Below are 22,453 nucleotides of genomic sequence, written 5' to 3'. Positions count from 1 at the left end.
CTGTGTGACCCTAGACACATTCCTTTTCTTATGTGGGCTTCAGTTCCTCTTTCTATAAAATGGAGCTTTCTGTTTGTTCCCCTTTGAACTCAGTTACTTTGGAGAGGTACCTACCTCTGCCTACCTTCACATTTTCTTCTTTTTAGTCATTGCCTGTTGACCCCTTTTTCTGCAGGACTGGACTTCCTGTCTTGGTCAGCTTTGCCACCTATTTCTGAGCACAGGGCTCCTAGCAGTAGCTCAGTTAAGCTTGGTGTGACTGAACTGAGCTAACCACAGCATCCGTGTCAAGAGCATGACTTTGGTGTCCAACAGATAGCACTTTAGGTCCTGGCTCCATTACTTGTGAGCTCTGACTAAAATTTTTGAGCATCAGTTTCTTTGTAAATTTCAGTGCCTCATTGAGTTATTAGGAGGATTTTATGAGATGGTGTTTGTCAAGTGCTTAGCACAGTGCCTAGCATTAGGGATCAATCAATGTTAGGGATCAATCATCAACAGCATTATCACCTATCATCTACCCTTATTTTCAGATGGAAGTGAGTTAGATTAAAAAAAATGCTCTCCCTGAACTCCCATCCTTGCCCCTCCACCCCTTCAAGGGCCAGCTCAAACACCACTTCTTCAGGAAGCCGTCCTCCTTTTGGTCTCCAGCTTTGGTGCTTCCTCCAGCTTTGGTGTTTCCACAACCCTTCAGCTTATCTCAGCATTTAGTGGGACTTGGGCCCATTCACCCCAGCAGAATGGGGTGGACTAGGAAGATCATAGATGATTTACTGGGGAGAAAAACTGCTGAAATGCCTTGGGAAAGGCCAGGCCTAGAGGGAGGTTACAGTGTCTAAAGAGTCCCAATCAGCAGTTGGCACTAAGAGCAGAAAACAAAGTCAGAAATCCTGACAGTGACAGGTGAGTCTCAAAAGACCAGGAAAGCAGGCAACATGCTATTCTGCAAATAGTGGTACCCTGAACCTGAGGCCCTTGGGGGAGGTGGGAGAGCAAGGCAGGGCTTCTGTATGCATTGCAGCACCAAGCATCCCACTGCATCAAGGATGGTACTTGAGAGTAATGTGAGCACAAGTCTCATGCTGCAGTGCTAGAGGGGTTAAAACATCTGGTGGGAAAGAACTTGGGCACAGGGAGAAGATCAGAGCTGTGACAGCCACAGCTATGGGAGACTGAGGAGCTGAGGTCGGGAGTCAGTCTGGCCTCCATCTCCCACTGTGATTCCCAACCCTTGTCTGCCCTCTCAGCCAATGTAGACAAGATGAGTCGAAGTTTGAAGGCTGCCTTCACCCAGAGCCTCTGGTTGACCTATGGAGGACTCAGGGCTTCTGACTTCCCAGATGAACCCACCATTGTCCTCCAAGACCCATCCCCTACATTGCTCGAGTCTTTCCAGGGCCATGGAGGGTAGGCAGATGTGGCAAAGGCTGGGTTTTCAGATACCGTCCAAAGGACCTTCCACTGTGGCTTAACCAACTTTGATAGCTTCCACAGAAACATCTGGATTCCTATACTAGTTCCTATATGCCCATATGGGGACCTAGAAGGTTTGTATACATCTTTGTTCTTCCACAGAACCTGCACAGTGCTTTGCCACAGCTGATATTCAGTAGGTATATATGGAATGAAAAGCAACACTCCAGGTAGCTGAATGCCTGGGGATCATGGGTCACTGCTGTTTCCCATCCCACTCCCAGCCTCCAGGGACAGGACACATTATCAGCTAATGGACAGAGTGCAAGTCCCCTCTGCAAGAGGCTGAGCCAGGATGACAGCCTTTGGGACCAGGGACTGGGCCACAGGTGCCTCTTTGTCCTCATGGTTTGACCTGCGGTTATTGAGGTGAATGCCCCCCCCAAATCCATTCACCTGCTTGCCTCATGAATGTAATGCATGGTGCATGGTGGACACTTTCCAAGTTGGCAATGGAGGAAAGAATCTCAGGAACCCTGTGGAAAAGGGAACCTCAGAATCAGAGCTAAGGGGTGCAGGAGGCCCTTGTACGTATGCTGCCCCGACCAGCTAGGAATTTTCCTCTCCTTAATACCTTTAAATAGAGTCAAGATTGGGGTCAGCTTCATGCATGGAGAATTCGTTAGCTCTAGAAGTAACTGCACAGCTTCCTAGCATGGCGTCCTTCTGGATAAGTGAGGCTAGCTACAGGTTGTCTTTGCTTTCGTGCTGTTGAGTGGCCACTGGATTGCAGCGCTTGTCTCGCACATCCTCAGAGGAAGGGCAGTCACAGAACTGGAGGGGTGAAGACACATCCTCCGAAGCCTCTCCCCCCACATCCCCTGTGCCTCCAAGGTCCTCAGAGAAGGAGGATTCTGGCTTCTCTCCCTGGCGCAGCCTCATTCCCCTCTACCTCCTTCCCTGGCGGTGTCTCCCAAGTGAGCCCCTTAGCCCCTCTCTGAGCAGATGGTTTCCCCCCAGAGGGCCAGCCTCGGCTTCTTTTCAGAGGTCTGGGATTGAGTTTCTTTTTTTTTGCCAATATTATTATGCTTTGCTCTTTTCAAAAGTAGTACATGTGAATGGCATACATTTTAGAAAGTATCAACAAGCACAGGAAAGGAAAGAATTAACTGTTTATCATCCAACACCCTGTCATAATTGTCGCCAATTCTGGTGACTTCCTTGAGTCTCCCCTCTTAACACAGGCATGAATAGGTTTTAATTTTAAAAATGTGATCACACTGTCTATTCTTCTCGCACTTGTTCTCCTCAACCCACAGTTTATCGTGATCATATTTCTTTTATTAAACACTCTGCCACAACATTACAAGCGGATGTATAGCATTCTGTTGTGTGGATGTACCATAGTTTATGTAATCAGTTTTGTTTCGTGGAACCTCTAGGTTGACTCCCATTTTGTGTTGTCTGCCATGACTCTTTCCTCAGGATGAATTCCAAAAGAAGTAATTACTGGGTTTAAGGATTTGTGCTTTCAAAGACTTTTAATGCATTTTTATCAAACTGCCTTCCAGAAAAATCCTCTCTAGAACTATATAAAAGTACTTCTTTCTCTACAGCCTTTACAAGTGCAGTGTTATCATAGTTGTGGGAGGAGTCAAGCTTATTTAATAATTAAAAATGATAACTTTTTTTAAATTTGAAGCTACCTGGTTTCTAGAGAGGCTAAATATTTTTGCCTCATGTTCATTTGTCATTTGTTTATTTTCATGTGAATTAACGGTAAGATCCTTTGTTCAATGCTAAATGAGGGATGCTTGCTTCCCTCTTATTGGTTTATAAAAGCTCTCTACATATTAAGGATATTCACTTTCATCCATCTATGTTAGAAAGGTACTTCTCATTTTATCATTTGCTTTTCAATTCTATTTATGATGTTTATTGACTGGGACTGTACTACTCTGCTTGCTAGACTCTTTTCTTTTTTTTTTTTTTAAAGATTTTATTTATTTATTTGAGAGAGAGAGAATGAGAGAGAGAAAGCACATGAGAGGCGGGAGGGTCAGAGGGAGAAGCAGACTCCCCGCCGAGCAGGGAGCCCGATGCGGGACTCGATCCCAGGACTCCAGGATCATGACCTGAGCCGAAGGCAGTTGCTTAACCAACTGAGCCACCCAGGCGCCCTCTAGACTCTTTTCTTATATGACTCAATGACATTTTAAACTTCACAAATCCAAGCGGAAATTCATTATTCCCCCCTCTCGCCTCACCTGCTCTTCCTGCTGACTTGCTTTTTTCTATTAATGTCACCACTGTTTTTCTGGTCACCGAGGCTTGAATTGTTGGGGTTATCTTGGGTTCCAACATTTCTCTTTTCCCCTATATCCCGTCAGTTGCCAGCCCACAGGCAATCTCTGTGAAGATTCAATTTCTGTCATTTCCCTGGCGGGCGGGCCCTCTAACACAATGGTAGTTCCGGTTCTCATTATTTCTTGACTGGACTTTGAAAATGGCCTCATAAGTTCATACCTTGCTTCCCCAACCCTAGTCCCTTGACTTGTCATTTCTCCTCCTTGCCCCTCCTGCACACCGCCACCACATTAATCTTCCTAAAGTAGAGCTTAAGCATGGAACTCTCTGGTAACAAACCACCAACTCCCCATTGTCTTGTATTTAATTACAACCTCTTAGCCTGGCCTTAATTTCCTTTCAATGGAATCTCCCACTATCTCGGCCAAGTTGCTCCTCACATAAGCTCACAGCTTTCTGCCCCTTTACCTTTTGCTCCAGCCATTTCCTCCTCCTAGAATCCCCTCCCACCATTTCCATCTACCAAAATCCATTCAGAAAGCTCCCCACCTACCCCACTGCCAGCTATCCCAAGCTTTTCTGATTCTTTAAAGTGAATTCTCTCTATTTGAAACTCCCAGAACAATTTGCTCAAGGTTCTCTTGTAAAACAAATCCTATTCCATCATCTAGTGGAGCCTTCTAAGGTTTTACTTTCCTACCAAAAAAGCAGAGTCCTTTGAGGGCACTCTTACTATTCGTCTCTGTTCTTCCACAGAACCTGCAGTGTTTTGCCACAGCTGATATTCAGTAGGCATTTATGGGATGAAAAGCAACCCTCCAGGTAGCTGAATGCCTGGGGACCATGGGTCACTGCTGTTTCCCATCCCACTCCCGGTCTCCAGGGACAGGACACAACTATCAGCTAATGGACAGAGTGCAAGTCCCCTCTGCAAGAGGCTGAGCCAGGCTGACAGCCTTTGGGACCAGGGACTGGGCCACAGTCACCTCTTTGTCCTCATGGTTTGACCTGTGGTTATCGAGGTGAATGCTTCCCCAAATTCAATCATCACTTTGCCTCATGAATGCAATGCATGGTGCATGGTAGACACTTCGTAAGTTGGCAGCTGAGAAAAGGATTTCAGACACCTCGTAGGAGAGAGAACCTTGGAATCAGAGTTGAACGGCAGCTCAGGGGTGCAGGAGGCTCCTGTGACCCTGACCATGCATGCTGCCTGGACCAGGAGGACTTTTTCTCTCTTTAATGTATTTAAATAGAGTCAAGATTGGGGTCAGCTTCATGCACGGAGCCTTCTTCAGCTTTAGAGGTGACTCTGAAGCCAGCATGGGAGTATGCAACTGACAGTCTATTTTTAGCCTCCCAGGGACCGTGACCAATATCCCAAGATGAGGGTGGGCACACCTGCTGCATTCTAATGAGGCAGCCCCAATTGCCTCTGCCAGCCAGCCGGGATCTCTCCGACCTCAAATCTGATGTTGCTAAACTGGGAAGTCTGCTTATTTCCCAGAGGCTGTAGCCTAGATACACCAGGAAAATGGGACCATCACACTCCCCTGAGCTCACTCCCCTACAGCCCAGGACACAGGGCAGTCTGGGGGCTGTATGCACAGCACAATGGAGAGATGGAGTCACTTGGGTTTCTTGATCTTGCTCTGTCCTAGGGCCTCCCTATTTCCCTTGTTGGGAAGGAGATTAATAAGTCTGAGCTGATTCAGCTCACAAATGAGAAAATCAAGGCATGAAACAGACATGTTTATGTAATCTGAATAATATTGATAACGGTAATAATAATATTAGAGCTTACTATTGCCAGGCACTGTTCTCAACACTTCATATGTATGAACTCACCCAAACTTTTTGACTGCTCGCTCAGATGGGTTTTACCATGATGTCTATTTTATGGAGGAGGAGACTGAGGCACATGATGACAAATGACTTCTGAAGGTCATTTGTCAGCCACTAAGCAACAGGGCTGTTTTTCAAAGCCAGGCAATGTGGCCTCAGGATTTATGCTTTATACCGTACCACCTGACTCTCAATATCTGTTTTTAATTTTACTAGAGGCAGGATGGGATCCAGGAGTCCCAGAGGACCAACTACTGGATAATCCTGCTTCTCTATATTTTAAACTTTTACCCTGCTTTGAGGCCTTTGCTGTGCTGTGCACACCTGGATTCTTACGCTCCGGGGAGAGAAGTTTCTTCTAGGATGACCTCGTGTCTGCAGTCAAGCCAAATGTTTGGGCTCCAAAACTCCCTGAACTTCCTCTCCTTCTCCCTCCTCCCCTTAGCCTGTGAAGGCAGAGGTGCTGGCCAGGGACCGGCAGCAGCAGTGGAGTGTAGAGTGGGGCTGCATGGCAGGGTTGGGAACCCAGAAAGAGCATGCTTGGTTGTGCGCAGGAAGGAGGCCACCATCAGCGTGGGCATTCACAGTTCAGAGTAGACTTCTGCCGAAGTTCAGAGTGAAGTTCACAGAAAGCAGGAGGGAAGACAATAGGTGTGAGGCCCCAGAACCTAAGAGACCTGCATTTTGGGGGACAAGTGCGGTCTGCTGGAGGGAAGCCCAGGGACTCGATCTTCCTAAGGGTGCAGGTGGGATTCAGTTTAACAAATACTGATTATGTGCTAGGCCCTTTTATAAGCACTTCACAAATAACAACTATCTGATCCTCAGGGTGATTCTAGGACGTGGGGATCATTTTATTCCCATTTGAGGGATGGGGAAACCAAGGCCCTGAGAGGTTAATTTTGCCCGAGGTTGGGTGCATAGCTCCTGAGTGGCAGAGCTGGGGTTCCGGTTTTGGCAGACTGGCTCTGGAATCTATACTCCAGCCACCAGGCTATGTGATGCTATGCATCTCTCCCTTCAGTGAGAGTCCACTATTCGCCTATAAAGGAATGTATTTTTGTCCTCATTTAGCAGATCTGGAAACTGAGGCCCAGATTGGCTCAGGTCACCTGACTAGCAAGTGATGAGATTGGATTAATTTGAGGTCTTTCTGGCTCCTCAGTAGCATGGCGCCTCTCTACAAGTCACAGCCCTCAGTGGGCCTGCCAGAAAGCCGGAAGGGTCCATCTGCCCCTTAGGAGTGGCTGCTGTGGCGATTGGAGCCAGGGGCTCAGGGAGGGGAAGGAAGGAAAGGCGGCATCTCAGAGGGCAGGGCCTCAGTGCTGCTGTTGACACCAGGCCCCTTCTCTTCCCCTCAGGTGAGCAGTCCCCCCCCCGCAGCCCCCTCAGCCCGTCGTCCCACCCAAGCCTGTGCAATGTGTCCATCATGTGTCCACTCAACCCAGCTGCCCAGGACGGGGCAAGATGTCCAAGCTGCTGAACCCGGAAGAGATGACCTCGAGAGATTATTACTTCGACTCCTACGCCCACTTTGGGATCCACGAGGTAAAGCATGCTGAGCTCAGCCCTGCTGTTCCATCACTGTTTTCTGAGGCAGCGTAATGTATTGTCTACTGTCATAAAGGAGGTTTTCTCAGGGGCCCAAGGCCCCTGGCCCTCCCTCCTGTGAGCCTCTCTGGGAGATGGTCAGGGCCAGGCCAGCAGCAGGTGAGTATCTAGAAGCATATGTCTGTGTGTTTCTTGGCCAGAGAGCAAGGGGGGCTTAAGGTTTCTTTGTTTTATGGTTCGGCCCCTGAGTCTTCGAGACCCTAAGCCCAGGTGATCCAGGTGGACCAGATGTCTTTGCTCTAGGTCCCTGCTCTAGGAGCTCAGATGCTTTGCAGCTTGAGTCCTAAGGCTGAGAACACCTTCCAGAGGCCATGATGTCTGGTCTTCAGGGAGGCCTGAACATGAACCCTTAGGTCCTAGACCAGTGAGCACCTCCAGGGGAAGAAATACAGCAAGCTTCCTTGGAAACCTGGCCCAGGTCTGCCATCCTGATTGATTCTCGGGAAATTCTTGTGTCTAAATGCTTGACTTGTACCACAGCAGGGGAAGATTTATGTTCCTTGTGGAACAGAACAGAACTCCCCTACAGCCAGGAAGCCTCCACCCCCCTCACCTCCAGCATTTTCTCCAGCCACCCAGACCGGGGAGTGTTTATTCTTTAACCAGGTGCTTACGCAGTGCTGGGCACTGTTCTAAGCACATTATACATATCATTTCACTTAATCACCTAAGAACCCTATGAAGAAAATATTTCTATTATCCCCTTACAGTATGAAATAATACTGAAAAAGGAACAAAGCCTTGCTTGCTTTGCAAATGCGTTTTTGAAATAAGTCTCCAAGTTCCCCTTTCAATTAGATGCCTCTGTAAACCCTCCCTGTGACAAAATGGTAACACTGTCACTGCCAGAAGAGTATTTAAAAAATAATAGCCAGCATTTCTTTCCTTTTTTTTTTTTTTGAGTGCTTACAGCATGCTGGGTGTTGTTCCAAGATTTTACATGATTGGCTCATTTATTCCTCGGGTCAACCCTATGAAGTTGGGTTTTGTCCCCAATTATAATTATTTGTGTGTTTGTTTTTAGACAAGCCAAATTTGTATTACTTAGTATTTACTCTTTTTGTTTCTGTTTTGATTTCATATATTCCTTTTTTAAAGAGGCACATTATCCCCTATGCCACCCACCAACCTACTTATAAAATAATATAAATTCATTATAATGAACTTGAGGAATACAGGATTATTTGTCCCCAGTTTATACATGAGGATGTGAGATCTTAAGAATCCAGATCAACTTTCATTCCTTGTGTCTTTTGCGTGCAAGGTCACAAGCTAACAAGTGGCAGAGCTAGGAATGAAACCTTTATGTTTGGGACCCAGGAGTTTCATCCGTAGCTACCATGCCTTATAGACTTTAAACCAGGTCTTTCTTTCTGGGAACTTTGACTTTGTTTCTGGTGGTTCCTTTGCAATTCCATATGGAGACAGAGAGAGAAGGAGGGGTCCCTCAGTTAATTCTAGACTCAGAGGCTTGGCTCATTCACCTTGGGGAGACTCAGGGTTTGACCCCCAAGAACTGCTGTTCACATAAAATTGTTAGGCGTGGGACCTGCAGGGGAGGAAGAGTGGGCCCTGTGCTTGTTCTGGGGGTCCTGGCCTAGGAGGGCCAGGGCAGCTGAGCCTGCTCCTGTTCTTGGTGGCTCACATGTCCCATCTTAGGGCAGATAAGTGAGCTGCTGTACCTTCCCTGATCCTGTTCCCCATGGGAGTGGGGGTAGGGGTGAGGTGGTGCACTAAGCCCTATCCTAGACCTGTGAGAGGTTCTGGGAGGCAGAAAGGACATCTTTAAGAGCTCACCCTGTCCCTAGTTAGAGGACATGTCATCCACATGACAAATTCTTTTTTTTTTAAAAGATTTTTTATTTATTTGACAGAGAGAGACACAGTGAGAGAAGGAACACAAGCAGGGGGAGTGGGAGAGGGAGAAGCAGGCTTCCTGCCGAGCAGGGAGCCCGATGTGGGACTCGATCCCATGACCCTGGGACCATGAGCAGAGCCGAAGGCAGATGCTTAACAACTGGGCCACCCAGCCCCCCCCCCCACAACATGACAAATTCTAACAGGCATGTGGGTCTGGGCACCTATTTCAATGAGGTAGATTCCTAGGAGAGATGGTAATTCCCCAAAATGCCTCCCCTTGGGCTTGCTTGAAATCCCTCCCCTAGAAACCAATCAATCATGATGTGCACCTCATGCCCTTCCTTCCCTGGTCTTCAAGCTCCACCCCCCCCAATGGAGCCTCCTGTGATTGACTTCTGGGACAACTCCCTCTGGATAACTAAGTTTTTGGCTCCTACAATGTGCTCTCCTGTGCTAGGATTAACTTCTATAATTCCCTCAGGACTTGGTTCCCCTGCCTCTAACCCAGGGCTTGACACTGACTGATTTGTAAAGGTTTGTTAACATGGTTGCTAATCTGATCACTCAGGTGATGCCTGGTCAGCACATGGCTGTGCATCCTGGAGGGTGTGATCTCCAGTGGGAGAAGAAACCAAGGGCCATCAAATAAATATTGTACCAGCTTCCCTCCATTTCATGTATTGATAGAAAACCCAAACTTATACATAAACATATATAAATATAGTGCAGACTGAGCTAATAAACATGGAACAAATGATTCTCAGGTCATACATAACATTTCTTTCCTTAGTAACCTGCCCCAGAATAGTTTTAGCAATGCTTTGCATCTGGAAGTATTTCTGATCACCCTCCTGCTGCTGTAGGCCATCCATCTCTAGATCTGGCTTCTTGGGAAATGCATAGGTCTTCAGTGTAGAGGTGGCTACCTAGGCTTCCTTCACCCTTGAGGTCTCTCTCCACCCTGTTTGGTCCCCAAGATCATCTGGTATAAAAAAAGGTAGGGGACATGTGGATGGACTCTGAACATTGTTCTTTGCAGAGACAGGGCCTGCTCGTTTCTCATTATCAAGCACCAGGGATCTCCTTTCTATGCCAGGCAGTTTGCAGCAATGCGTTTGCCTCCTCAGTCTGGACAAGTCCCATACCTCCATCTGGACAAGACCCATACCTCCCCATCCAGAGCTGAGCTGGCCGTTTGGCAGTCTTCTCCCATCATTAACAAGATGCTCACGGGCAGGCAGCAACATCGCCAGCTTGCTGATTAATAGTGATCAGTGAGTGTTTAGGAAACATGGTACTGGATGGATTGGGTTTGATTAGTCTGTGAATACAAACAAGAAGTGTCGAGTTTGGGGGAGGGCACTCCTAGGGGCTGGGAGAGCACAGTAAGAGGTGATTCTGGACACTTCTGTTCTTCCATCCCATGGCCCAGCTGTTACAGGGCATCTCTGAGAGGAATGGAATCTTGAATAGGAGAGGAAATGACAGATGTGTGCTTACTGAGGCTCTCAGAGGGGAGGGGGCCAGATCCACGACCTCCCAAATCCCAGCTCCAAATTCCCAGCATCTTTGACAGTGGGCCCCTGGGCTTGGTTCTTTGGCAGCCAGAAGAATGCCTGCTGGTGGGGCTGTGTTCCCAGCCCCCAGTCCTGGGCACTGATCCCACTCCCGGCCAGCTCTCTTCTTTTGACAATCTTGCTGCAGGTTCTTTTGAAATAGATTCTTCAGGGCCTCATTTCCCAACAATTAGTCAATGTGCTGTCATGTGTTTAATAGGCAGGGAAGCTGGGAGACAAAGGCATCCACAGCTGGGGGCTGGGAATCGTTTTCAACAAAGAGTGGCATGCTCTTGTTTGAAATGTCTGGAGACTTCTTTGGGCTTTTCTCTCCTAGGGATGATTAAAGCAGGGGTGGAGGAACGGGAGAGAGCCTCTCTTTTGGCGGGTTGAGCAAGGGAAGCCTTGCTAAGTCACAACTCTTCTCCCAGAACTTGTAGCTTTGGACCAAACTCCTGTGGTCTGAAGCCTTAGAGGAAAGAGGGGGTCAAAGAAGTGACAGAAAGCATTGAATTAAAGATGGGCATCTGGGAAGCTCCCCTTTAGCAACAACAGAATCTGCAGAGGCACTGGGCCAATCTAATTCCAAGAAGACAGGCAATAAGGACTTCCAACTCTGGCTATGGCTGATGAATCTCCGAAAACTTTGCCACTATTTTGCCTCCATTCCTCAATTGTTGCTCACCTTCAACTGTTTCTTTGCATGGATGAAAATGGTGACAGTTGTCACAAAGAGCCAGAGCTAACACTTTTGTAACACTTGCTGCATTTATTTAATCATCACAACAACCCTACGAAGTAGGTACTATTATCATTCCATTTTCCAGAAGGGGAAATTGACACACAGAAGCTAAATGATGCTCTGGATTAAAGACCTCAAAAGCGTGGGAGCTGTGATTTAAAGAAATATAGGTGGATCAATTGCTAAAACTGATAACAACAACAAATCAGCAATCCTCTGTATTGATTTTCTCAAGCACTAAAATGACATCTGGAACAGCTGCTATAATCGAAATCACCACCTGATTATGTTTATGATAATCTATAGTCATTCTCCAAGATCCATTTCCATTTTCTCATAGGCAAATAGGCCACTTGAATGGGGACGTGGGTCTCCTGAAATTAGTCTCCTGGACTAATGGGTCTCCTGGAATTAGTGTCAGTTCAGAGCCAATATCCAATAATTCTCAAAAATTTGTTTATTTTCCTTTCTCCAATTTAGTCACACTGTAATGTGGTAATGGCTGCAGGTCCTGTTGGTGAAGACTGGAAGAAAGATTAACAGTATTCATTTTTGGCACTGTAACAGGGTTTTTCTTCATGGAACATAGCCTTTCCTTCATTCAAGAGTTCTGTGTCTGTTAACTGGCTCAAGTCTGGGAATCAGTTGAACAGTGTGACTCTAGATTTAATGATTCAAACCAGACCTTTGTTCACTAGACCTATAATTTTTCTGCTTAAACAGATCGAGTAAGAATTCAGGATGCTTCCTAGCTATTTCTTTTCTAAACACTCTATGATCTCTTTTCTAAAGACCTATGGCCAACACCATAGGTCTCTGCAAGTCAGAGTTCTGATTACTGCTTTGGCTCCCAAGTCCTTTGCAGTAACCACACCCACCTAATATATGGTGATTAGGTGCTGTGATTTGACCTGTGCCTCCCCAGAATCCCAGTTTGATATTATTCCCATTGCAATTAGGGATCTCAGTTCGATGGTAGCAGTTCCCACTGTAATTTCTGACCTATAGAGAAGAGCAACCACAGAGCTCTTCAAGGATGCTGGACTCCCCTTGCAAACTTATTTTTCACAGCTGTGGTCAAAGGTCTGTTCTCTGATGTTGGTGAGTAAGTCTCACATGACAAATGCACTCTAACATTCCAATCTTCTAAGCCTTTGCATACCTTTCTCTTCAGCATACCAAGGAAGTTCTAGCATTTCAACTTCATTTAGTGGAGGCTAACCTTGGGTCCATGTTTCAGCTACTCAAACAAACCAACTGTTACAGGCATTCTAAGCCTCTAAGCACAAATAGTGAATCCAGAATCTCTGCTTAGTGAGCCCATATCAATAAACTTGGCCCCATTCAACTTTACATTCCTTCCACATTGATCCCACAGCTTTAATACACATTCCCATACATATTCCCCAGGATTCAATCTATATAAATGAGAAATACCATTTTGGTGTGTATCATACCTCCTCATGAGTCACATTATATACCTCACCCTTTGGGGCCTGATTGGAATTGAATCTAGTTATAGGGCTAGCAGAAAAGAAAGCAGGGGTAGATCCTGAGGAGAATCAGCAGTACTTGCAAGCAACTACCTCAAGGGAAGCCAATATGATTCTTCAGGAAAAGGAAAACTAACTCCCTCAGGCAGGGGAAGAAGATGCTTCTACTGGCAAAGAAGATTCTGTAATTTAGGAACTTGAGGTCCCACCTTAATCATATGTTTCCTATATGTTTCCATTCCAATTTTTAGGATCCTGTTCATTCCCAACAGATGCCTCAACTTTAACAAAAGAGGCCTTGCAAGGATGAGAATGCAATTTGTGTTGTAATTCAGGCACTTGTATGATTAGACTTTGGATTTGGTTTTTGGAAATCTTGGCCCTGTACCTACAGGAAATGTTTTTGTTTGTGTGTGTTTTTTTCCCCAGAGAAATCATAGAAGCTTTTGGGTGCTATGTGCAGACCTTGAGCTGAGAATTTAAATTCCTAAGTTCATTTTCTTTCTCCATGTTTTTTAGAACAGTTAGTAGTAACCAACCAACTAACCCACCCATTATACCTCTTATGTTGACTAAAATGTTCTAAGGTAGAAAATACTTGGTCATCCAGAATCTGGTCTTCCATAGATACTTTATTATAGGTATCTAAAGTTTTGAGTGACTACTTTGCCATTTCATGCTATTGGCCACTTGTGTCCTCCTTATCATTGGCAATAGAGGCATTAGTGCCTTTAATTCTAATCAGATTCCAGAAAACTGAAAACCAATTCAGAGAATACATCCTTATATTCAAGAGATATTCTTGGTATCAAATTCTGTATCAGACAGAGTTCAACCATGAAAGTTGATCCAGATATATATATATATATATATATCTCCACACATACACACAGAGAATTGGCTAATGTAATTGTGTAAGGCTGTGTCTCCATGTCTATGCTGGAGCTTGAAGTCCACAGGGCAGGTAGCCAGAAAAGAATATGAATGTAAAATATGGGGAGATCAGGAGAAGCTAGAACCAATAAGCACAAGCTTGAACCCTATGACGACAGACTGAAAGACATGCCCATTCTATTGCCTTTGACCTTGGTGGTGATCATATCCTATAGAGGCTGGGAGTTTCACCATGGAGCTATACACACACACCCGGCTCAGGAGACAGAGAAACGGAAGAAGGTCCAGCTGCTGCTTCATGCCAACAAAGTGAGTCAACACTTCGTCAATGACGTGTGCACTACAAAATGCTTCCTGCCTCCTTTTTACCTTCCAAATCTCCTCTATGGCCCACTTTAACTGGTAACATAGTAGAAAGAGAATTATGGGAAATGCAGAGTAGCAAGCCAAGGTGACACATTACAAAGCTGTCACACATGTGTGCACAAAACTTCAAAAACATCAAGCAAAATCTATAGAACTAGAAGGATAAAAATACAAATCCCCAACTATGGTTAAAGATTTTTTTTTAACACTTCCCTCTTGATAATTGATAGAACAAATACACACACACAAATCAGTAAGATGTAGAAATTTGAATGATACAATCAAATAACCTGACCTAATAGGCTTTTGTAGAACATTGCATCTCCAAACTAAAAGAATACACATTCCTTTTAAGTACACATTGAAACATTCACTAAGATAGATCATATGTCAGGCCATAAACAAATCTTAATACATTTTAAAACACTGAAATCATGCAGAATACATTATTTTGATCATATGGAATTAAATTAGAAACCAAAACCAATAAATTATTGAGAAAATCTCTAAATACTCGGAAATTAAGCAGCACTGAAAACAAGGTCAGAGAAGAAATAACAAGAGAAATTAGAAAATATTGGAAACTGAATGATAGTGAAAACACAATGCTATGGACCGAATTTTGTGTCCCCCTCAATATTCATATATTGAAATCTTAATGCCCAGTATATTGGTATCAGGAGGTAGGGCCTTGGGGAGGTAAGTAGGTCATGAAAGTGGAGCCCTCATGAATGGGATTAGTATACTAAGAGGAGACATGACACAAGAGTCCCAATAAGTGAAAGAAGAAAGCAGGAGAGTGAGGTCAGAGTCAGAGAGGGAGATGTGAGGACAATGGAGACAGAGGTTACAGTGATGCAGTTGCTGGTTTTGAAGGAGCAAGGAGCCATGAGCCAAGGAATGCAGGTACCTTCTAGAAGCTGTAAAAGGCAAGGGGATGGATTTTGTCCTAGATCTTCCAGAAGGAACACAGCCCTGCCGACACCTGATTTTGGGCCAATGAGACCTGGATGAGACTTCTGACCTCCAGACTGTGTGATAACAAATCTGTGTTGTTTTAAATCACTAAGTCTTTGGTAATTTGTAACAGCAGGAATAGAAAACTAATACAGTCTCCTAAAAATTCTGCTGAAGTTATTTTTTGTTTTTTTTTTCCATACTTAAGTGTTTATTTAATCTTTATTTTTTTAAGTATTTAATCTTTAAGTAATGTTCTATATCCTGTGAGGTTATGGTCCAGCCATATTTCTATACAGGTTGTTCGGTACTACAGCATCATTTATTAGATAATCTATCCTTCTCTCAGCAAAATAAATTTATAATGTATTCTGGAATCTTGAAAAAATAAAAAGAGACATGAGGGCTTGTTTTTTCACTCTACTCTCCACCACGTGAGGCTACAAGGAAAAGATGACCATATGCAAACCATGAAGCAGGCCCTCACCAGATAATGGATCTGCTGGTACCTTGATCTTGGATTTCTAGTCTCCAGAACTGTGAGAAACGTTTGTTTTCTAAGCCACCCAGTCTATAGTATTTTGTTATAGCTGTTTCTGAACTAAGAAACAGACACATGGAAATTTGTGGGTTGTAATTAGAGCAAAACCTAGAGGGAAATTTATAACTTTATTTATTTATTTATTTATTTATTTATTTATTTATTTATAGTGGGGAGGGGCAGAGGGAGAAGGAGAGAGAGAATCTTAAGTAGGCTCCACACTCAGTATGGAGCCTGATGCAGGGCTCAATCTCATGATCCTGAAATCATGACCTGAGCTGACATCAAGAGTTGGATGCTTAACCAACTGAGCCACCCAGGTACCCCATAAATTTATAACTTTAAATGCTTATATTAGACAAAAAGCAAGGTACAAAATCAATGATCAAAACTTCTACTTTATGAAGCAGAAAAGAAAACCCAAGTAAGTTTGGAAAAGCAAATAATAAAGATGAGAGCACAAATCAATGAAGTAGACATAAAGCAATATAGAAAATCAACGAAGCTAAAAGTTAGTTTTTGAAAAGACTAATTAAATTGATAACCCCTAGTTAGACTGATCAAGAAAAAGTCAGATGAAATACAAATTATAGTAAGACAAGGACATTAGTACAGATTATATAAACATTTGAGAGGTAATTTGAGAATATTATGACAATGTTATGCCCATAAATTTGATCTCTTAGCTGAAATGGATAAATTCCTTGGAAAAACACTTTGTCAGAACTGATGTAAGAATGCACGGAAAACTAAAACAGCCCTCTATCTATTGAAAAATTGAATCTTCCCACAAAAAGGACTCCAGGCCCAGATAGTTTTACTGGTGAATTATATGTCAAATATTTAAAGAAGAAAAATACCTATCTCACACAAACTTTTTCAGAAAGTATATGAGAGAACACTTTCTAACTTGTGTGATGAGCTCAGTCAGCATAACTTATTACCAGAGAAAGGTAAGAGAAAATTACAGATTAATGTCTCACAAAGATAGATAGAAATATCTGCAACAAAATATTAGTAAATAAAACCCAGCAATATTTAAAAAGGATAATACGTCATGACAAAATGTTGGTTTAGCATTTGAAACCAATCTCTGGAGTTCAACATATTATCAGAATAAAGGAGAAAAGTCACATACCATTTCAATAAATGTAGAAAAAGCATGTGACAGAATTCAATGCTAATCATGATAAAAGCTCTCAGCAAATTATAAATAGAAAAGAACGTCTTCATCTGATAAAAGACATTTATAGAAAGCCCACAGCTAACATTATGCTCAATGGTGACATTTACATTATTGGAACACAGAAAGAATGCCTGTCTTCTCCTATTTTATTCAATGTTTTATTGTATGGTAGTCCTTGCCAGTGCAGTAAAACAAAAGGAAAGAACAAAAAATATAAGGCATACAGATTGGAAAAAAGAAGTAAAATTGTCTTAATTCACAAGTGACAAGATTTTTTACATAGAAAAACAAAGGAATCTACAAAAAATCATACTACAATTAGTGTGGGAAGTGAGCAAGCCTGCAAAACACAATATGTTCAATATATACACTGACATAAAACAATTGGAAAATAACATTTAAAAATATCATATACAATACCATAAAGTAAAATAGTTGAGAATAAATTCAATGAAAGAAATGCAAGCCTTTTAAAATCTATAAAACATTGCAGAGAGAAATTAAAGGAGACCTAAATAGATGGAAAGCTGTGTCAGTGTTCTTGGATTGTAAGACTCAATATTTGTAAGATATCAATTCTCTCCAAATTGATTTATAGATTCAATGCAATTCCAATCAACTCCAGGGGGCTGTTCTGTATGAATTAATAAGCAGACTCTAAAATGTATATGGAAATGCATAGGATCTAAAATAAAACTTGTAAAAAAAGAACTAGGACTCACATTACTTTATTTCAAAGTTAATATAAAGCTACAGTAATCAAGTTAGTGTTGAATTGGTATATTAATGGAACAGGTCAGAGAAGCTACAAATACATAGTTAATTGATCTTTGCCAAGGATGGCAAGGTAATTCAATGGAGGAAATGAGTTTATTCTATAAATGGTGCTTACATCACCTGTTTTATATAAAAAAATGAACTCATTTCCCTAATTTACAGCATATGAAAAAAATTAATTTGACATGAATCATAGACCTAAAGTAAAAGCCATAACTATAAAACTTCTGGACGAAAACATAGATGATTATCTTTGTGACCTTGGGGTAGATAAAAATTAGGCAGGACACAAAAAATTCTAATCATTAAAAAAAAAAAAACACCTACAAACTTGGCCTTTATCAAAACTAAAAACTGTTTTTCAAAAGACAACATCAAGAAAATGAAAAGGCAAATCTCAGATTGGAAGAAGATATTCACAGTACATATGTCTGACAAAGGATTTGTTTCTGGAATATATAAATTCCTACAATTCAATAAAGAAAAGACAGATAGGTCAAGAAAAAAGTGGACAAAAGACTCAAACAGACACAGCATAGAAGATTTATATGAATAGCTAATAAGCACATGAAAAATTTATCTACATCAATAGATATCAGGGAAATGCAATTAAAACTGTCATGAGATACCAGCTCATATCTACAAGAATGAATAAAATTTTAAAAAGTGATAATAATAAGTTGCTGGCATGTGAAGCAGCTTGAGATCTCATGCATTGCTGGTGGGATCATGAACTAGAGCAACTATTTTGGAAAACTGGCAATTTCTTATGATATTAAACACCTACCAGCAAACCCATTTCTAGGTATTTACCCAAGGAAAATGAGAACATATCCTCAAATATACTTATACAAGAATGTTTGTACCTGACTTATTTGTACCAATCCAAATACCCATCGACAAGTGAATGGATAAATGTCCATACAATGGAATACTAGTCAATACAACAAGAACAAGAAAAAAGGAACAAACCTTGGATATATGCAATAAAGTAGATGAACATCAAAAACCTTATATTGAGCAAAGGAAGCCAGACACAAAAGTGTACATACCATATGATTTAATTTATATGAAGACAGAAGGAAACTTCAGTGATAGAAGTTAGATGATTAATCATTTGGGTGGTGGTGGGGATTGACTGCCCAAGGGACATTAAGGACTTTCTAGGGGGGTGGAGATGTTCTATATCTTGGTTATAGTGGTGGTTACACAGGTATACATTTGTTTAAACTCTTACCCCTAGGAGGGCATGTGATGTACTATATGTTGGCTAACTGAATTTAAATTAAAAAAAAAAACTCTATACCTAACCATGCATTTAAAATTTGTGCTTTTTATTGTATGCAAGTTATACTAAACATTATACTAAAATTATACTATAACCCCAGTACTATTGGTGATGAATTAGTCAGAAGTGTTTGGGGTGCCTGAGCGGCTCAGTCAGTTAAATGTCCAATTCTTGATTTTGGCTCAGGTCATGACCTCAGGGTAGTGAGATTGAGCCCCATGTCAGGTGTGGACCCTGCTTAAGATTCTCTCCCTCTCCCTCTGCCTCCCCACCCTGCTTGCATGCTCTCTTTCTCTCAAAAAAAAAGAAAAAGTGTTTCCTGATAGCCTGAATGGACAAAGGTCTCTGCCTCACCACCATACACAGATTAATCATGTTCTCCTTAGATTGGAGACAGTTGTAAGGGGTAACCTGCTTTCTTTTAGGCCACAAAGCACTTGAATAATGGTGAGCAAAGAAATATGTTTTCCATTCTTTAAAAAAAGCAAATGAAAAAGGTATGCACACACACACACACACACACACGAAACAAAGCCTCCTCTAATAACCTGTTTGAAGACAATTCTTTCATGGTGGCAGAAGATTCTGCTTTAGGTTTAACTTAAATCCCTCAGGTTGCATTGCACTGATCTTTCCTTTTTTCTTTGGTAGATGGAAGTTTTCCCAGGGCTGGACATGGGTTTCTCCTTTTATAGTACAAAATTATCTTTCTTGGGTAGAGTTTTAAGGCTGGAGTTGTTTATAAGTGTACAGGTAGCCCCTAGTCCAGCTGCCCTACAATACTCTCCTGCAGCTTGGCCTAATGACATCACTGAGATTTTTTTAAAGATTTTATTTTTAAGCAATCTCTATACCCTACACAGGGCTCAAACTCACAACCCCAAGATCAAGAGTTGCACGCTCCAGTGACTGAGCCAGCCAGGCACCCCCATCACTGAGATTCTTTTTTTTTTTAATTTTATTTTATTATGTTATGTTAGTCACTATACAATACATTATTAGTTTTTCATGTGGTGATCCACCATCCATTGTTTTCGTATAATACCTGGTGCTCCATGAAGTACGTGCCCTCCTTAATACCCATCACCGGGCTAACCAACCCCTCCTCCCCCCTCCCCTCTAAAACCCTGTTTGTTTCTCAGAGTCCATAGTCTCTCATGGTTCATCTCTCCCTCTGATCTCCACCCCCCTTCATTTTTCCCTTCCTTCTCCTAATGTCCTCCATGCTATTCCTTATGTTCCACAAATAAGTGAAACCATATGATAATTGACTTTCTCTGCTTGACTTATTTCACTTAGCATAATCTCCTCCAGTCCCATCCATGTTGATGTAAAAGTTGGGTATTCATCCTTTCTGATGGCTGAGTAATATTCCATTGTATATATGGACCACATCTTCTTTATCCATTCATCTGTTGAAGGGCATCTTGGCTCTTTCCATAGTTTGGCTATTGCGGACATTGCTGCTATGAACATTGGGGTGCATATGGCCCTTCTTTTCACTACATCTGTGTCTTTGGGGTAAATACCCAGTAGTGCCATTGCTGGATCATAGGGTAGCTCTATATTTAATTTTCTGAGGCATCTCCACACTGTTTTCCAAAGTGGCTGTATTCTTGAAAAATTTAACAGGACAGTCCTGGGGTCCATGACCTTGGTGTACTCCTAGGTCGCTTGAATACATTGACATTGCCTTGCCTTTCCTTCCACAGGAAATGCTGAAGGATGAGGTGCGGACACTCACCTACCGGAACTCCATGTACCACAATAAGCATGTGTTCAAGGACAAAGTGGTGCTGGACGTTGGGAGTGGTACTGGGATCCTTTCCATGTTTGCTGCCAAAGCAGGGGCCAAGAAAGTATTTGGGGTGAGCATGCGACTCCCTCCCTCCTGTTGGCTCCTGTAGAACCAGCTGCCTCCTACCTTCTCCTGCCCCTCCCACAAGTACAAATCTAGGTCCATTCCTTGCTGGGGCCACACCCTTGAGGAGAGGTAGAGAAAATCAAGTGTGACTCTTAGGAGGTGGGGCAAGCTCGCAGGGCTCCCTGTCACTTGGGCATTGCTCCTGGCTCCTTGCCCTGACAAATGCTGACATTTAGGGAGGATTTTTGACTTTCTGGAAATCATTCTGGTGTCATCATTACCTTAGAGCACTTAGTCCTACCATCAGCTTGAGAAGCAGTGCTGTGTGGTTATATGTGTGGGCTTTGGCTTGAATCTCTGCTCTGTGTGACTGAGGATAATTCACTTCTGTACTTCTGTTTCTCCATCTATAAATGGCCCTAGGAACAATACCTCGCCCATGCGGTGATTGTGAAGAATAAATGAGTTTAATACATATGTAAAGTGTTTAGAACAGGGCCTGGCATATGACCAATGCTCAGTGTCTAATATTAATATAGTTGGGATGAGGCCCTAGGGGATAATAACAAGACAATCTCCTTCCTTTGTTCGTTAAAGGGCAAGTTGGTAAGTTTAAATTCTGCTGCTCTGGCTGCTGCAGCCCCTCCAGATAGAAATGGAGGCTGACACTTTGGGAGGGCTCCCAGCCTTCCTCTGGCTACACTACAGAGCTGGGCACTGCTTGATGACAGGGAGGCTGTGGGCTCTGGAGCTGGGAAGAAACTGTGAAAAAGAAAATCTCTTGAGTGGCTGGCTGATGTTTGAAAAACGCAGAGGGCCCAAGGCTAGAATATGGGAATTGGTCTTGAGCAAAATTTAAGACACACTACAATTAAGCTCCCAGTGTGCACACAAGACAGCTGCTTGCAGAGGCCCATGGGAGCTGAGCAACTTTCAGTGGGGCTTTGTTCTCTGTGCATTTAGCTGCGTGGTCCTGTAGCCTGTGCTGACAATCCCAGAGCCCTCCACATCCCCTTGGCCAACCCCACTTGGCCTCAGAGGCCTGTCCCTGAGTCCCCAGCAGCGACAACGTTCCTTCTCCATGCCTCACTTGGAAAGTGCCTAGGCGTTGGCTGTAGAGGTCTTCTAGAAACCTGGGCCATCCTTGAGGCATCTCCACCACAGACTTGACTGAAAAAGCTGAGATGTACTCAGCTGAGGAGACGGGCCAATCCGGATGCCCCAGGTCGAGTCCTGCCCCTCCCCACCTTCCAGCTCTCCTTCACTGGGCCTTCCTCACCCAAAGGGAGGCTTTCCAGCAAGGGACAGACTCCTCTTCCAATGAGGTCACAAAACCTCAGGGTGGGACTTGGTTTGTCTGGCCATCCCCCTGCCCGCCCTCCCAGCACTGTCTCAGAGGCCTCATCTCAGCCCCTGTCCAGCTGGGGAATGGGTAGCCGAGGGCTGAGCAATGAGAGGGCTGGGCTTCTAAGTGGCCAGCGGCCCCAGCTAAGGAGCTGTCAGGAGGCGCCCCCTTGGCGCCTTCCAGCTGTGGCGACTATCCCAACTGTCCCAATCTGTCTGCTTCCCGGGCTTTTGTTGTCACTGCTCTTTTCTAAACAGCTCCCACATTTAGCTGGGCCTCTTTCCTGATGGCCCATTTCACAGGTTCTCCTGTTCCAGGCTCCCCTTTCTACCCACTGCTCTTCTCCAGAGAGAGAGAGAAGTAGAGGGAGAGAGAGGGAGAGAGAGAGGGAGAGGGAGAGAAGAG

The 22,453-nt window shown here is 43.5% G+C and overlaps 1 protein-coding gene across 2 annotated transcripts in view; it reads left to right on the top strand.

The window, feature by feature from the left end:
- Window positions 1-22,453, top strand: part of PRMT8 (protein arginine methyltransferase 8) — a 90,978-nt gene that overhangs the window by 31,448 nt on the left and 37,077 nt on the right. The window contains exons 3-4 of one of the 2 annotated variants that reach the window (XM_044914962.1): window positions 6,935-7,116; window positions 20,552-20,707. In XM_044914962.1, coding sequence (XP_044770897.1) covers window positions 6,935-7,116; window positions 20,552-20,707 — 338 coding nt within the window. The remainder of the gene's footprint in view (window positions 1-6,934; window positions 7,117-20,551; window positions 20,708-22,453) is intronic. The other variant, XM_044914961.1, reaches the window with a different exon arrangement.

The sequence above is a fragment of the Neomonachus schauinslandi genome, chromosome 5, assembly GCF_002201575.2.
Source record: "Neomonachus schauinslandi chromosome 5, ASM220157v2, whole genome shotgun sequence".
NCBI lineage: Eukaryota > Metazoa > Chordata > Mammalia > Carnivora > Phocidae > Neomonachus > Neomonachus schauinslandi.
Note: the sequence above shows the minus strand (reverse complement) of the source record. Positions and strands in the feature narration are given on the sequence as shown.